At 43.7% G+C, this 17,395-nt stretch overlaps 1 protein-coding gene across 2 annotated transcripts in view; it reads left to right on the top strand.

Moving 5' to 3' along the window:
• Positions 1-11,447, top strand: part of CFAP20 (cilia and flagella associated protein 20) — a 30,401-nt gene extending 18,954 nt beyond the window's left edge. For both annotated transcript variants that reach the window (XM_029609257.1, XM_029609258.1), the window contains 3 exons: positions 754-942; positions 5,857-5,995; positions 11,198-11,447. In XM_029609257.1, the coding sequence (XP_029465117.1) occupies positions 754-942; positions 5,857-5,979 (312 nt within the window). In that variant the 3' untranslated portion in view covers positions 5,980-5,995; positions 11,198-11,447. The remainder of the gene's footprint in view (positions 1-753; positions 943-5,856; positions 5,996-11,197) is intronic.
• The last annotated feature ends 5,948 nt before the right edge of the window (positions 11,448-17,395 follow it).

A 17,395-nucleotide genomic window follows, 5' to 3' on the forward strand; every position in this document is an offset into this window, starting at 1 on the left:
CCTACTTAGTAACATTATGTATATCGAATTGATTTAAAAAAATAAATAAATAAAATAAAAATTCTTCTGGACACACAATTTAGATGTCCATAGCCAGGGGCCTTTAGCTATGGGCGTCTTCAGCAAAATTGGCCAGAAAAAGTGAGATAAAAACGGATGCTTGTATTGAGTGCCCGATGCATTTGAGCGCTAGGGACGCACAATTCTCCCCTAGTGAGTCCTTTTCTATGCAGCCCCACATTTACATATTGCATCAGGTGCCCAGGGGATGTGGCTGCGTGTGCATTAGGAAAATGGGCACTCAGTACAAGCACCACGTTCAGCTTGTGTCTTATTGCATCTGCCCCCCTCAGTGCTTTGGTGGCAGTTTTGGGCACTGGCATGCAGAAACAGAGATGGTTTCTAAACTCAGACCTTTGCTTCTTGAGGCGATGGAGGTGAGCCGTGCTAAGACAGCTGGAGCACCCGATGCTTGACAGGAGAGAGAACCAGGCAGTCGTGCGTTCACTCAGGCTTTAGAGATGACAGCAGAGAGAGTGACTGACTCAGTCATTCAGCTGCTATGTTTTGGGCGCTTATTAATGGGAAGCAAAAAAAAAAAAAAAAGCACACATGATGGCACAGATATACATTTCAGAGGAGCCTATGCTGAGTAGGCCTCTGCTCTGCACTTCAGCCCAGGAGGTTTGTGCTGAGTCAGATGGTACTCTACTTGATATAATTATTATTATTATTATTTTTTTTGTATGGCAGGTTCTGGATGATAAGAATGTTCGCCGACGATTCAGGGCAAGTAACTATCAAAGCACAACCCGAGTGAAGCCCTTCATCTGCACCATGCCTATGCGGTTGGATGATGGCTGGAACCAGATCCAGTTCAACCTGTCTGACTTTACGCGGCGGGCGTACGGCACCAACTACATTGAGACACTAAGAGTACAGGTACAGGCTGTGCACCAACCACAGCAATGTACTGAGGGTATACAGCCTATGGCAATGATTTCTGATGCTGAAAGCTGTGTGTTCTGGAGCAGAGCACTGCTGTTACTGGGTGAGGCCGGAACACAGAGGACAGTTTGCAGTGGCAGAATTAATTTTTCTCTGATATTCCAGCCTGAATAGCCCAGACCATAGAATATTCATCTGGCCAGCAAATAGAAATGGAAGAAAATAGAGGACAGAGGAAGCGTCTCCTTATTAACAGATCCTCTCCTCTGCCTCTGTTTTTATTCTGTTTCCTACAGAAAAGTAGATCTGTTCTCTGAGTATTTTTTTTCTCTCTTCTTTATATTTTTTTTAGTTCAACAGAATAGAAGAACCTAGAAATAAATAAATTACATAGAAGAAGTGGATGGACATTGCAGTTAGCATGCACAGCCTCAGTTTATTAAGTCTCTCACTAAGTCCTGGCCTTACAAAAACAATAGGAGGTCCAGGGGTTGGATTTGGTTTAGGAAAGAGGTCCCAGCTGAGTCTCGAGCTCCTACAGTTACTGAGTTTGACTTTGGATTGGGCAGTAATGCAGCAGAATAGAGCATTCTGCCTTTGATTCAAATCTGTTTCCACCGCAGAGTATTGATCTGAAGTGCAGCAGTTAGTGCACCAGACCTGCTATATTAGCTGCTTCCAGCCATGGATTTGTCAATAGGCCCACATTAAGCCATGCCTAGGGCAGCAGGCTGGCTGACTTGCTGCCTTCTCATTCAGCAGAGAACAGCCCTCTGCTACCCTATCACAGCCCCATACAGGGGGGAGGGGGTTGACAGCACCTAGGGGTGGCAAAATCCTAACTCTGTCACTGGCTGCTTCTGGCTCAATGATGCTGTAGTTGGTTCCTCAGGCCAGCCTATCCTAGTGTGGTGCATGTATTTCAGTGACATCTAGAATCGTCTTGACATTGACATGTCTGGCAGCACATCTGCTTCTTCTGTGGTAATGATTGTTGTTCATCGCTGGGAAGGCAGATTCTGGTTCATGGCAGCCTAGAAGAAACGGGCTGGTGAGACTTAGGGTTGCCACCTGACCCAGGGGCTGGTCCAGTTCAGATTTTGCCCTATTCCATCTATGGACTTGTAGTTCCAATTTCTGTAGGAAAGGCCACAACTATATGTGTGCATAGCTGCAGTAAGTAAAAATAGAAAAGGGGTCTGACTCTCAAACTTGACCTAAAGCAGGTGACCGCCCAAGGTGACACTAAAGACTCTGATATTTGCGACACGTTGATGGAAGCAGACACTGCACTTTCAGCTAAATACTCTTACATTTTTTTTAAACATTTATATCTGGAAAGGAATATTTATATCACATGGGTTCAGAAGCTAAGCATGCTCTTTTTTGTTAAAAGAACAGTGTACCAATGCAGTCCTCTTAGAAGATAAACTTAGGAAGGATATTACAATTATATCCCCCGTTATGCCACGTCCCTTATGTGGGAAGGCAGTAGTAGTTGGAAATTTGTTTGAGCATTTCAAACAATCAGATTTTGCTCTCAAGCAGACAAACAAAACCAAAAGAAATGTAACCTTAAAGGAAATCTTAATCCGGAGCCTGTAGAAAATATTGGGGCTGCCTCCTGAAGTGATTTCTTGGGTAAGTTGGATGTTCAGGCACCAACATGAGGAAGCAGATGAACCAGAATCTGGCAAAAGAAAGATTAAAGACACAGGAGCATCAGATTCAGAGGTAGGTACAGACCCAGAGAAATATAAAGGACCGTTATAATGGACAGAATGTTCCGATTCCAAGAAGAAAATATTTTCAGAATCTGAACCAGTTAAATCGTAAAAAGACTGGCTATTTAATTGTTTTTAAAAATGGGGTCTGTAATGAAGAACATCATGAATTCTTGTCATTAGAAGAATCTAATTCTCTGAGGCCAGCAACACCTTTTCCCTCCATGCCACAATCAAGGATACCAAAAGTAAGGAATGGAAGACTCCAGATAAGTCTACATGAATGCATTTTTGATGGACACATGTGATTCAGAATGATGAAATATCTGTGTGGATGCACCCAAAATAGATGCGGACATTGCCAGAGTCAAAAAAGACTAATATTCTAATAATCAATTATACTTAGGGAGGTGGTTTAATTTTGTTTGCGTCAGGAGAACTCGCAGCAAAACAAACCAGTGTAGACCTATGGTTGTGCAATGAAATGGAAGGAAAGCTCTCTTGTTCTAGCATGGTGGATACAATTTTTAGCAGTATTCAGTACCAACATTAAAAGATGTTTTTTTGACAATAGAAAGGCACAAAAGTATTGTTATTACAACAAATGCATTTCAGGAGTCCAAGAAGTATACAGCAAGAAAATGCATTCAAGTGCTGTTTCTGATGGCATTAGCCTACAAGGATCAAAATGTAAGATGAGACTCGGGTGATGTCCTGGCGAGGCATGTCTCAGTAATCTAGACCAGGACTTGCGGGTGCATCCTATTAGTTCAGTTTGGCTTCTACTCCACTCCAGGTTCAGGCTCCACACGTGCACAAGTAGATTGAGGAAGCAAAAGAGCAGCGGCACTGATCGTAAGCTGCGAGTGTCACTCAGTATCTAGCCTCGCTCCTGATCTGAGAAACACACTGAGCCACTTTCAAGGAAACTTTTTGGATTCCAGAAGATATAAAGAGGTCTCTCAACTGGTGGCTGAAAAAAATGTCTTCTGGAGCTGCAACACAGGTCCCAGTATGAAAGGTTTGGGTGCACTCTCAAAACAGAAATGGCTAAAAGGCAATTTCGTCTCCTACAGGATCACTTTCTATCAGTCAGAGTCAGCCGAGAGTGGTTTTCAAAGCCATCCTTTATTTCAGACATTGTGTGCAGAGGAACTTAGTGAACATCAGATCCGACACTACAACAGTGGAAGTGTACATCAAGAACTGGAGAGGAACCAGCAGTGGAGTGACACTAAGGGAAGCAAGCTAAGTGTCACAATTAGTTTAAGATGATTCTCTAAAATATAGCAGCAGAACAGATCTCAGGTAGACTAAAAATAAAAGGGCAGTACCCAGGAGAGTAGGCTCCAGCCTGAAGTTTGACATTGTATATCAACATTAGAGACCTCCACAAATAGATCATAGGGCACTGAGCAACACCATAAAGCTGAAGGCCTATTCCAACAGAAGAAAAGAACCAGAAGCATCGGTGATGGTTGCATCAGGCATATCTTGTATTTCCCTCATTCCCCTTCATTGCAAGGACTTTGAGGAAAGTCAGCCGAAGGAAGTTGGCAGAGGAGCGCCGGGTTCTCCACAGAAGTGAGGATGTTCTGTACCAGACCCAAGCTAGTTGCCTTTAAGGGAGGATCTCCTAAGTCAGGAATCTGACCACCCCCTCTCTCTCTCTCGGAGGAAATCTTTTGAAAAGAAAGTACTAAGGAGAAGGGGATTTTCAAACGGGGTAGCTGAAACCATGTTGAAATCCGGAAAACGCATTACTAATCTTGCGAAAGCTGGGATGGAGAAAGCCTATCTAGTTCGTATAGAGATCACCAACTGAAGCCTCATGCAACATCTATTCCCAATGTCTTAGAATTTCTACAAGAGACATTGGAAAAAGGGCACACTATTGATATACCAAAATGCTGCTAAAAGTATGCACAAAAATTAGGACCTGGACGTTAAACTTAATAGTTATCAGCAATATAGTAAACTATGCGTAGTGCATGAGTGCTATGAAAAGTGCAGCAAACATCATGCTTGTGTGCTATGTACAGTACTAAAAATAGAAGATAGGCTCAGCAGTAAAAATAAATGTACTCGACCAATGAAAGGATAGAGTCCTCCCACCCATTTCATGCACACAGTGTGTCCCTTCACCTCACAATCCCCCCCCCCCCCCCGACCAACCACCTGATGAAAGAACGTCTCCTTCACCTGGCCAATGCAAGATAATCTGGACCCCCCAAAATTCCTAATGTCACTTCAGCAGGAAGAGAGAGCCTTACCTCCTCCTGGCTCAGTGTGCAGTAATGCTCTGGCCTCACCTACTGGGGGGCCTTGAACTTAAGTGTCCCCCCCCCCCCCCCAGACATTCAAGCATTATCGTTCAGACCCAGAGGCATCATCAGATCTGGTAAAAGTTTACTCTGGAATAGCATTTTAATTCATGCAACAAATCCTATGGTTTGGGCTATTCAGGGTGCAATGTCCAAGAGAGACAAAATCTTCCCGCCTGCTCATTGGGATTCTACCAGGAATAACCCCTACAGCCCCCCTGTGTTTAAAGAGGTTCCTGCTTAAAGTCAAGGAAGGATTACACTTGCATAGCGAATGGATAGGTTTAGATAATCTGCTGGGGGAGTGGTAGATATCAGATAAGGTAAATAATCAGTGTGTTAAGAATATTTTGCTGCTTTGGAAGAGTCAAAACGGAGGGAGAGAAGTAGATCAGAGCCATTTATAAGGAGAAGCCTGTAGTTTTATTCTGTCACCATCTGTTGGCCAGACAGCAACCCATGGTTTATACTATTTCTTCTCAGTAGATAAGAAAATTCTCCTTTTATTATTCTAGAGAAGGAAGAGGGAATAGGAACAAAAAAAAAAAAATCCAAGAAGAAAGAGATCAAAAAGTAAAGGGAGCTTGTACTGTATATGCGGCTGTGGGAGATGAAATTGCTTGAGGTAAGGAGCGGGGTGTCCTGGGCTGTAAGTATAGTGAATGCTAATGCTGGCAGGATCCTCCCAGCCTGTGAGATCTTTAGAATGAGAGGTGGGGGTGGGCGGTGGACCTGAAGATTGTAAAGTGTGTACTTGGAGGACAGACAGGCAGGCAAGAGACAGTGCCACAGAGGGACCGTGCGGGAAAGGCTTTCTGTTGCAATTTAATTTGACTTTTGAAATTTTTCTCGAACTTTAGATACACGCAAACTGTCGTATCCGAAGGGTTTACTTCTCAGACAGACTGTACTCCGAAGATGAGCTGCCGGCAGAGTTCAAGCTTTATCTCCCTGTTCAGAACAAGGCCAAGATGACCGACTGAGGCGCCAGCACAGGGGGTTAGTGCACCAGCCTTTCACTGCCAGCTCCAATCTCAAGTGACAAAGTCTTGTGTGCTTTTATCCACATTAGAAAACATCACACAATTGCACACACAGTGGCATTTTCTTCTGAGTAGTTGCTCAAAACTGAAAGAGTAGGGACAGTGTAGGTGGGGACTCGGGTGTCTTGGCAGATCTGCCTGTGGAAGTTTCCATACTTGAAAGGGCTGTAGGTAGGGACTGAACGGTGTTAGCAGAATGGGTGTTGATCTTAAGTAGGATATTGTGTGTGTGTTTGTGAGGTAGGTCTGCGGTATACTGGCTTAGCTGTGTGAGAAACCTACATAAAACTGATATCAAAGGGTTAAGGGAGACAGCAGCTTACTCAGCAAGTGCCACTTCTAAATCTGCATCATAACCCATGGGAGTGTGGGCCAGATGTATCCAGGTGTATTCCCGTGGAAATATTGCTCAAGATTATTTAGTAAAAATAGTCAAATATTTTAATGAGGAAAAATCAGTGCTGGTATGGATCAGGTTTTGCACTAGAGTTGAGTTGAATTTCTAAGCAGATTTTGTCATGTATTGTGAAGGCTGGTGCACGAGCCCTGTGCCTCACTACAGTGGTTTGATTACATGTAGAAAATAGATAGACGTGGGTCTGTGTGACCCTTTGGATTGGCATGGAGCTACAGAACCTTTTACTACTTGAACTGGCTCGTTTAGTGGCTTGGCACGGAAGTAGTGTTTCATAGTTAGGACTTGGTGATTCGGTGTATTAGTACAAGGATACATGGCCTCGTCCTTAAGATCTGGATGGCTCCTTCCGTAGGTAGGCACATGGACACAGCACCTTTCACTGGTTAAGCTCTAGCACATGAATGTCATTACTATCTAAAAGCCTTCCATGTGCTATGGGAGATGGTCAGATAACTTAATCCTCCAGCACACTAGACACTATTTGACTCCCTACTTGACTACATTAGCAGAAAGGCCAAATGAGTGGAAAATTAAAGGAGAACTCTCATGCTTAAAATTCAAGCAACGTGATGTCCAGTTGGTGGTGATCAGCAAATTTTAGATGTAAGCAGATCTTACCTTGCAGTTTAGGTGCTGGGATCATACCTTATGTGCCAGAGAAGCAGAGCATTGGTGTTTGCACATCACTCCATTGTAGAAAGAGAACAACTAACAAGTTAGCATCACAGATTGCTGTCACACTGGCAAAAACAACAACAACAAAAAAAATGGGATGCCTTCCACAAGCAGCATGGAACTTGCTACAAGGTCAGCTGGTTCAGGGCCAGTCAGCATCTCAAATGTTGTTCAACTGGATGGATATTTTGATTTGACTGAGCAATAAGCTACCTTGACTTTTCTGCTTAAGATCTCCTTTGAACTATTCTTTTAGTCCTAGAGTACAGGCTTAAGATACATAGGGGCTTTATGCTCATGCTAAAAATCTTTTAGTGTGCAAGTTGGTAAAAATGTAACATGCACACTAAAATGACACTTAGAGTGTGGTGCAATACATCGCACTGACTGCATGCTAAAATGACACTTAGTGTGTGGTGCAATACATCGCACTGACTGCACGCTAAAATGACACTTACACTAAAATGACACTTAGAGTGTGGTGCAATACATCGTACTGACTGCACACTAAAATGACACTTACGCTAAAATGACACTTAGAGTGTGGTGCAATACATCGCACTGACTGCACACTAAAATGACACTTAGAGTGTGGTGCAATACATCGTACTGACTGCACGCTAAAACAAAAACACCTCAATAGCATGCGGCTGGTATTAGCATGGACGCAAACACACAAGTTTTTAGCATCCATATGCTGCCTGGTGAAATCCGCTGTGCTAACCAGCCCAAAATGAAAGGGCCAGTTAGTATGAGGGATTTTTCTCTCCCCGAACCATATGGATCACAAGTTGACTCCTCCACTCTCTCCATTAGGCACCCTCCCTGTTCCATCTGTCCTATCATCCCAGCCTAATATTATTGTGCCAGGAGCTATGACTTATTGTTGAAGAGATGTGAAGAAATTGGATTGAAGGGCTGTGTGTTAAAGTGGTTAGAGCGTTTTTTGCTTGGAAGGAAACAGTTGGTTTCTTTTTAAGGAAAGATATCTGATCCGTGTGAGATCAAATATGGTGTACCTCAGGGCTTATCTCTCTCGCCCATTCTTTGTAATATCTCTATGAGCACAATGCGTGGGATTATTAGGAATTTTGGCTTTAAACCATACATCTCTGCCGATGACTTGCAAATACTTCTCCTTGGCTTTCAGACTTAGATCTAGGTTATAAGAATTTAGTACAGTGTATTACTATAATTGAAACTTGGTTGAGATCCAATGGCTTAGTATTAAATGCTGCCAAATCTGAGGTATAATATCTGGGACAGTTTGAACTGGATAAACCATTGATATTAAGAGGTAGAGGTCATTCAAAAAAAAATGAATTAAAGTCATTGGGTGTGACACTGGATTCTACAGTTAGCATGGAAAAACATCTTTCACGGGTGATGAGAAATGTCTGTTCCAGAGTCAAGATGCTGAGATTTAACAGACCATTTTTAGACCTTGAGCCACTGAAGTCTGTAGCATACTTTCTGGTTCTCTCATATAGTGACTATTGCAATGCATTATTGTTGGGACTTCCTTTAAAATCTATGAGGAAGTTGTAGATGATTCAAAATATGAGGGCCTGGATAGTGATGGGAAACCTGAGGAAGACCCCAGCAGGTCCATTGCTGCTGGAACTCCATTGGCTTCCAGGCACTGGGAGCTCTAAACTTAAAATCTTAACAATGGCCTTTAAGAATATAGGAGGCATTGGGTCAAAACAGTTGGAAAACCGTTTGCAGTGGCATGAATCAGGTAGAAATCTCCGATCATCAAATAAACAACTCTTAAAAATCCCCGCCATTAAGACCTTACGACATGTGCACCTATGGAATAGATCTTTTTTCTTTATCAGTTCCAAAATTATGGAATGATCTCCCAACACGTGTAATGGAAGAAAGAGCTTTTGAGATTTCGTAAAATTTTAAAAACATTGCTAGTGGGAAATGTCTGTTTTGAGTTGGAACTTTAATATGTAGTAATGTGATTTTGTATTCTGGAAAATACTGAGATGTTGTATATCACCTAGAAAGATCTTTATTAGTTGGGCGATTAATAAATAATTTTAAATAAATATGGTGCGTGGACCAAAACTATGGATTAATCAGCAGGAATTTTATAAGATTTCTTTTTAGGGATGGTGGAATTGTTACATTGATGGATGGAGTATAGCATGGCGGTTGAGGTTTTATTTAGCTGGATTGATGTACAACGTGTGCAAATGTAAACCAAATCTAAATCGGGTAAGGTGTTTTTAGGAATGTGGTGTATTTTTGTTTGACGCTTTAAGGCATATGCTAGGAAAGAGGGTTATCAAGTATTAATAATAAATAAATAAAGCCCAAAGCTTCCCTCCCACTTCTGGAATGAGGTCCTACAATGCTGGAGGCTCTGGTTCTTCCCAGACAGAATGGACAGTGGAGCCCTCCTGCTCGCACTGCTGCAGCCACCAAACGAGGACGGTGGGAGGTGCTTCACTATTGTCCAGCTGAAAATGGTTGAGATACAGCCAGGTCCTGACCTAGCTGACTTCTGAAGCAAACTCCATGCTGTAGCTGAGGGCATCTATTTTTATTTTTTATGTTTTGCCAGTGACAGCAATCTGTGATGTTAATAGTCTTCTTTTGTGCCACTATTGCTCTGCTTCTTTGCCACTAAATACGTGCTCCCAGTTGCTAAGATCTGCTAATGCCTACTACTGGTGTCGTTCAGCGGCTCTGATGTGACTTCTTCCAGAAAGGCAGAACCTCATCCTGGAGCAGCAGAGGGAGGGGGGTGGGGGAAGGGAGGTCAGGCTTTAGACTACGTGATGGAGCTTCATATTGAGGAGTAGGGGCAGAGGGGATTTGGGAAGGGTCTGATGAGGCTGTTGAGCGGGAAGGGGGGTGTTTGATAGCTACAGCGTGGGAGCGGGCTGCTGTTGCTCAGGCCGATGCTGATGGGGTTGTGTGATGGTGCTCAGCAGGTATGGTTCAGGAAGGGGGCAGTTTATGTTCGGTGTGGTGGGGGGGAGAGGGAATCCTCTGTGCTATCCAGCCTAAAATAAAAGGCCCTGTTACCATAGGGAATCTGGATACGATAAGGCATTTTTTTAATAATGTACTTTCCTACCAGCAGTGTTAAAGCAGTGAACAATAAAAATATACTACATTAATAAAAACATGTAAAGTCAATCTAAATCGGGTACGTTCTATACCCATGTTACATCACTCCATCTAAAACAACCCAATTTTTCAGTACCTCCATCTACACCCAATCCTTCTACGTGACAATCCCACCATCCCTAAAAAATAAACCTTATAAGTTCCTACTGATCAATTCCTAGTTAAACCCCACCCAAATGATATTTTTCCTGGTTCAATAATATTACGTAAATGCATGCTCAAGGAGCCAGGCCTTCAACCTTTTTCTAAATGTTTCCCCTCTGCAAGGCTGCATGGCCCCGAATGCCCTATTTCTGGAGTACAGCCTGCAGAAGCAGTACCTTGAGTACAGGTTACTCTTGTTGTTGGCAGAGGCTGGGTTACAAGTAGCCCCTGCCCTGAAGATCTCTGCTTCCTCGTTGGCTGATATCACCCTAGCACGCATGGTAAAAAAATTTTACATCTCAGGCAAGTGTTAAAGTTTGAGCCTGTGTGAGTGCTCGCTAAATAGTATGTGGAAGAGAACATGCCATGCTATTTATCGTGTACCCACTAAAGGCTTGGTTGTAGATGATCCTTTTTTTAAATGGACAGAGGTGCTAATTTTAGCTCATACATGCTAACATCTCCTCAGACTGGGGTTAGCATGCTCCATCAGCCGTTGCTCCATAGCATACTGCTTTTAGCACATGCTAACCTTTATTTCACAGGCCCCCACAGTACTGCTGCCCATGTGTATTCATCTGCATGGACAAAGAGAAGATTGCTGTTTGCAGCAGTGACAGGGTAGCGTCTCATAGGATCACCAAGTTCTGTAAGAAATAAAAAGTGACAACAGGTGGTGGAGGGACATTTGCCAATCCAGATTTGTCAATTGCTGTAATCCTGTGATCCGGTTTTATGCAGGGAGTACATATCAATCCTGTTTTGTTTTAGATATAGGAAAGAAGATTCCAGCCAGCTGCAGCAGCTCGGTTTCCTTTGTCTTTCTTTGTGGCCTATCCGTAACCTGGCACCAGATCAATACCCCAGGAACACGATGTGCAACAGCCACGGAGAGAGAAGACCAGGGGAAGACAGAAGATTCAGAAACAGCAAAACTTTTATTGGAAACTTCCTTCCCTGCCTTCCTTGTTATTTTATATTTTGTATTATATAAATAAATATATATATATATTAGAGGGGATACAAGCCTGAAGCTCTTAAACCAATAATGTGTGGAATGGGTAAATCTGGCCCTTGCTTTTCAGGAGGAGCATGATCGCCTGGATAGTGGGTGGATATACCTTTCACCTCTCTGAATATGTTTAACTCAGGGGTGGGGAGCCTCCACGAGCCACAAACCAGCCAGTTTTCCCAATGTCCTAATGCATATGCAGATATATTTTAATTGGATGGGTGGGCCATTTTGGTCTTTTTCTACAGTCCTGTTTCTGTCTCATAATTGCTCAGTGGGGATATCCTGAAAATCCAATTGGTTTGCAGCCCTTGAGGATTGGAGGTTACACCCTCCTGGTATAAATGCATAAGAAGTGAATCTTTTCCAGTGGATGAGATGTTCTAGTATAAGGAGACATGAGAGAAAGATCCAAGGAGTAACAATAGACAATATTACTTCATGGAGAGAGTGGGGGATGCTTGGAACGACAATAACAGTACTAGAGGGTCATGGTTGGGCAGGCTGGGTCTGAGATGTTCTACAGCAAGAGCAGGGCCAGACTCTGGGCAAGGTTGGACTGGATCTACTGCCTGGACCAACCCCTTCCCCCCTCGGGTTGAGCCCTCAGATTCTGGTTGCCAGCAGGACTTAGCTGGAACAGGAGAGTGGGCCTGGAACTGGGAACACAGCTTGTAATAGAGGCATGACCTACAGCTGGGGAGACAGCTGACACTGAAGACAAGTGGGGCTGGAGCAGGGGGCACGGCGGCTGCTGGAGGCAGGCAGGCAGGACTGGAGACAAGGGCTGGAAGTGGATGCAAGGCCTGTAACTGAAGACAGGACTATAACGAGACCAGGCCTGGGACAACAAGGACAGGATAAGACTAGGACTGGACCACAGGAACCGAACAAGGAATACAAACACAAGAAACAAGGAACTAAACTACATAAAAAATCCTAAGACAACATAAGTTAACACAGACAAGAAAGCCTACGCCTCAAATTTGCAGATGATACAAAATTATTCAGCGTAGTTAAATCACAAGCGGGTTATGATAAATTGCAGGAGGACTTGCGAGACTGGAAGATTGGGTGGCCAAATGGCAGATGAAATTTAATGTGGACAAGTGCAAGGTGTAACATATAGGGAAAAATAACCCTTGCTGTAGTTACACAATGTTAGGTTCCATTTTAGGAGTTGCTATCCAGGAAAATGATCTGGGCGTCATAGTTCATATTAAGAACATAAGATATGCCATACTGGGTTAGACCAAGGATCCATCAAGCCCAGCCTCTTGTTTCTAACAATGGCCAATCCAAGTCACAAATACTTGGCAAGTACCCAAACATTAAATAGATTTCAAGCTACTATTGCTTATTAATTAATAGCAGTTTATGGATTTCTCCTCTAAGAACTTATCCAAATCTTTTTAAACCAGTTACAATAACTGCTGTAACCACATCCTCTAGCAATGAATTCCAGAGCTTAATCTGTGCTGAGTGAGAGAGAATTTTCTTTGATTTTTTTTTTTAATGAGTCACATGCTAACTTCATGGAATGGCCCCTCGTCTTTCTATTATCTGAGAGAGTAAATAACCAATTTACATGAACCTGTTCAAGTCCTTTTATGATTATGTAGACCTCTATCATATCCCCCTCAGCCGTCTCTTTTCCAAGCTGAACAGTCCTAACCTCTTCAGCCTTTCCTCATAGGGGAGCTGTTCCAAGCCCCTTTATCATTTTGGTCGCCCTTCTCTGCAGTTTCTCCAGTGCAACTATATCTTTTTTTTTGAGATGCAGAAACAGAATTGCACATAGTATTCAAGATGCAGTCTCACCATGGGCAATACAGAGGCATTATGACATCCTCAGTTTTGTTTGCCATTTCCATCCTAATAATTCCTAACATTCTCTCTGCCTTTTTGATTGCCACAGCACTGTTGCACTCCTGCTCGCAGGCCTAGCCGCAAGCAGGTGCTTACCTTCGCAGCCCGGAGGCCGCTGATGTCTCCTCTGTGCGGCAGCAGGGAGCTGTTGTTGCTTTTTCCCATGCGGCCCGGGGGGCCGCCAACGCCATTTCCATGCGGCTAGTGCTGCCCTCCATCTCTCCTTGCGGCTGGGCTGCCGACATCGTGGTTTCCTGCGGCAGGAGCCACCAACCAGTCTCCTATTCTTGTGGCCGGGAGGCCACCTGGAGCTCCTTTTCAGCGGCAGGAGCTGCCTCCGACGTCGGGCCTGGTTGCGGCCTGCTCCGGCTCCTCCTCAGCGTCATTAGCAGGGCCGCTGTCCTTGGTCCTGCCCCTTCCTCCTAAGGGGCGAGGCTGCGTCTCTTCTGGATATTTAAAGGGCCCCACCTGAACTCCTCCCTGGGCGTCTTCCTTCTTCAGCCCTATAAATAGGCCCTGCAGTCATTCCTTCTTTGCCTTGGCAAGGGGTTAGTCCTCCCTAGGACTCCTCATTCTTGCTTTTGCTGGCATCTCTCTCTCTTCTTTGTGGGATCCCTCGTCGTCTCTGTTCCTGGTCTCTGCTGACGTTCCTGATTTTTCCAGGTGTTCCTGATGTCTGTCTGTCTGTATCCTGAGTCTAAGTCCTGATGTTCCTGAGTCTTCGTCCTTCCTGATGTCCGCCTCCTTCGTGTTCCAGGACTCCCTGAGAGGCCTGTCTGTCTGCGCTTCTGTGCTGCTCTTGGTTGAGTGTCCGCGAGCGGTAGGAGGACCTACGCTCGCTGGAAGCCCTGGACTTTTTCTATGTTCTCCTAGTTAGCAGCCTGCGCCTCCGGAGGTTCTTTGCTTTTAAAGTTCCGAGTTCCAAGTATCCTGTTCCAACCTTGGAGGGTCTAGGGGCTGCTTCTTCCTTGACCCATATTTGATGTCCAGAGCTTGCCCTGCTCCCCTCGTGGTCCGCGACCAGCTGTTCAGGGTGCGTAGGGGACAGTGTGGTCCGTGACCAGCCCGCCTGGGCTGTGTAGGACACCTGAGGGACCTTGCTTGCCTGTGTCTGAGTCTCCACATTCCAAGTTCCTCGTCTCAGTCTTAATGCTCCAGAGACTTTGTCCACTCATGTCCCCTGTCTGGCCTGCTGCCTCTGCCATAACTTAGCAGCAGGTCCGAAAGGGCTTGGAGTGGTCGGAGGACTGCTCAGAGACCAACCTTGCATGGTTGGTATCACTGAGGTTGTGCAGGTCGGCAGGGGCCTGGGCTCCCGGTCTCAGCCCAGACGGGACAATGTCTCCCCTGCCTCGGTGCTTCCTTGGAGCTCCTCTCCTGGTTCGCCAAGGTCTAAGGACACACTTCTCCCTGGATTGGGAGCGCTTCCTAGCGCTCCCTCCTACGTCTTCAGAACAAGCACACTGAGCTGGCTATTTCAATGTATTATCCACTATGACGCCTAGTTCTCTTTCCTGGGTGGTAACTCCTAAGATAGAACTTATTGTTGTATAACTACAAGAAGGGTAATTTTTTTTCCTTTATGCATTACTTTCCATTTGTCTATATTAAATTTCATCTGCCATTTGGAAGCCCAATATTCCATTCTCGCAAGGTTGTTCTGTAATTTATCACAATCCACTTGAGATTTAACAAATCTGCATAATTTTGTGTCAACTGCAAATTTGGTCACTTTACCCATTGTACCCCTTTCCAGTTCATTTATAAATATATTAAAAAGCACCTGTCCAAGTACAGATCCCTGAAGCATTCCACTGTTTACCTTTTTCCACTGTGAAAACAGACCATTTGCTCCTGCTCCCTGTTTTTTAACTAGTTTGCAACTCATAAAAAAAGACATTACACTTCATGAAGTAGGCAAGAGGATCATTTAAAACAAATCAAAGAAAATTATTTTTCTCTCAGTGCATAGTTAAGCTCTGGAATTCATTGCCAGAGGATGTGGTTACAGCAATTAGTGTAATTGGGTTTTAAAAAGTTTTGGATAAGTTCCTAGAGGAAAAATTCATAAACTGCCATTAATTAATAAGCAATAGTAGCTTGAGATTTATTTAAGGTCTGGGTACTGGTCAGATACTTGTGTCTTGGACTGGCCACTGTTAGAAACAGGATACTGGGCTTGATGGACCCTTGGTCTGACCCAATATGGCATATGTTATGTTCTTATGGCTTTGTATCCCATGATATTTTAGTTTTCTTAGACTCCTCTCATGAGGGACTTTCTCAAACGCCTACTGAAAATCCAAATACATCACATTTACTGGTTCACATTTGTCCACATGTTTATTCACCCCCTTCAAAAAAAATGTAGGAGATATGTGAAACAAAACATCCCTTGGGTAAATCCATGCTGGCTGCGTCCCATTAAACCATGCCTATCTAAATGTTTTGTGATTTTATTCTTTATAACACTTCCCATGATTTTTCCAGGCACTGAAGTTAGGCTTACCAATCTATAGTTTCCCCAAATCAAACCTGGAGCCCTTTTAAAATATCTGGGATACATTGCGTACCTTCCAGTTTTCAGGTACAATGGATGATTTTAATAAGTTATAAATTAATTGAAATAGGTCTGAAATTTCATTTTTTAGTTCTTTCAGAACCCTGGGGTGTGTACCATCTGATCCAGATGATTTACTACTCTTCAGTTTGTCAATCTAGCTTGCCACATCTTCCAGCTTCACTGTGATTTGGTTCAGTTCATCTGAATCATCTCCCTTGAAAACTGTCTCCAGAAAGGGTATCTCCCCAACATCCTCTTCAGTAAACACCGAAACAAAGAAATAGTTTAAACTTTCCCTGATGGCCTTATCTTCTCTAAGTGCCCCTTTGACCTCTTCATCATCAAACGGTCCAACCAACTCCCTCGCAAGCTTTCTACTTCAGATATATTTTTTAAAGTTTTTTTTTAAATGAGATTTGCCTCTGTAGCCAACTTCTTTTCAAATTCTCTCTTAGCCTGTCTAAACAATGTTTTACATTTAACGTGCCAATTCTTATGCTTTATCCTATTTTCTTTTAATGGATCCTTCTAGTTTTTGAATGAAGATCTTTTTCCTAAAATAACCTTTCACCTTACTTTTTAGCCTTGCCAGCAATCATTTGATCTTCCTTCCACCTTTCTTAAGCATGGGCTCAGTGAGCTATAGCAGTCAAAAAAGCAAATAGAATGTTAGGAATTATTAGGAAGGGAATGGCAAATGCTTCTGTATCGCACCATGGTTAGACCACACCTTGAATACTGTGTGCAATTCTGGCCACTGCATCTCAAAAAAGATATAGTTGCGATGGAGAAAGTACAGAGAAGGGCAACCAAAAAGGGGAAGAAACTGCTTTCCTATAAGGAAAAGCTGAAGAGGTTAGGGCTATTCAGCTTGGAGAAGAGAGAGCTGAAGGGGGATATGATGGAGGTATACAAAATCATGAGAGGACTAGAATGGGTAATTGGGATTCAGTTATTTACTCTTTCAGATAATAGAAGGACTAGGGGACACTCCATGAAGCTAGCAAGTAGCACATTTAAAACAAATTGGAGAATATTTTCACAAGTTTCTGGACGAGAAGTCCATTAACTGCTATTAGTAAAGTTGACTTAGGGAATAGCCACTTCTTATTACCAGCATTAGTAGCATGGGATCTATTTAATGTTTGTGTGCTTGTCAGGTACTTTTATCCTGGATTGGCCAGTGTTGGAAATAGGATGCTGGGCTTGATGGACTCTCGGTCTGATCCAGTACAGCAATTTCTTATGTTCTTAAGCAGGCCACAAGGCAAGCTAGAAGAGCCTAGGAGGCCTGAAAGCTGCAAGGCAGAGCAAGAAGGCCAAAGGATAGTGCTGGAAGGCCAAAGGGCATGACAGGAGCAAGAAAGTCAGACTGGCCACACAGTAACAAGGAAAGTAAGATGGGCCAATGCAACGAGCCAATTGACTCAATGAAGAAGCACTGAGTTGTGGGAGACACTGGGCTAAATAGGGCTGGCCTTGCTGAGTCATAGGATCAATGAGTAGGTGATTAGAGCATGCAGGA

This window comes from Rhinatrema bivittatum, chromosome 7, assembly GCF_901001135.1.
Source record: "Rhinatrema bivittatum chromosome 7, aRhiBiv1.1, whole genome shotgun sequence".
In the NCBI taxonomy this organism is placed as follows: Eukaryota; Metazoa; Chordata; class Amphibia; order Gymnophiona; family Rhinatrematidae; genus Rhinatrema; species Rhinatrema bivittatum.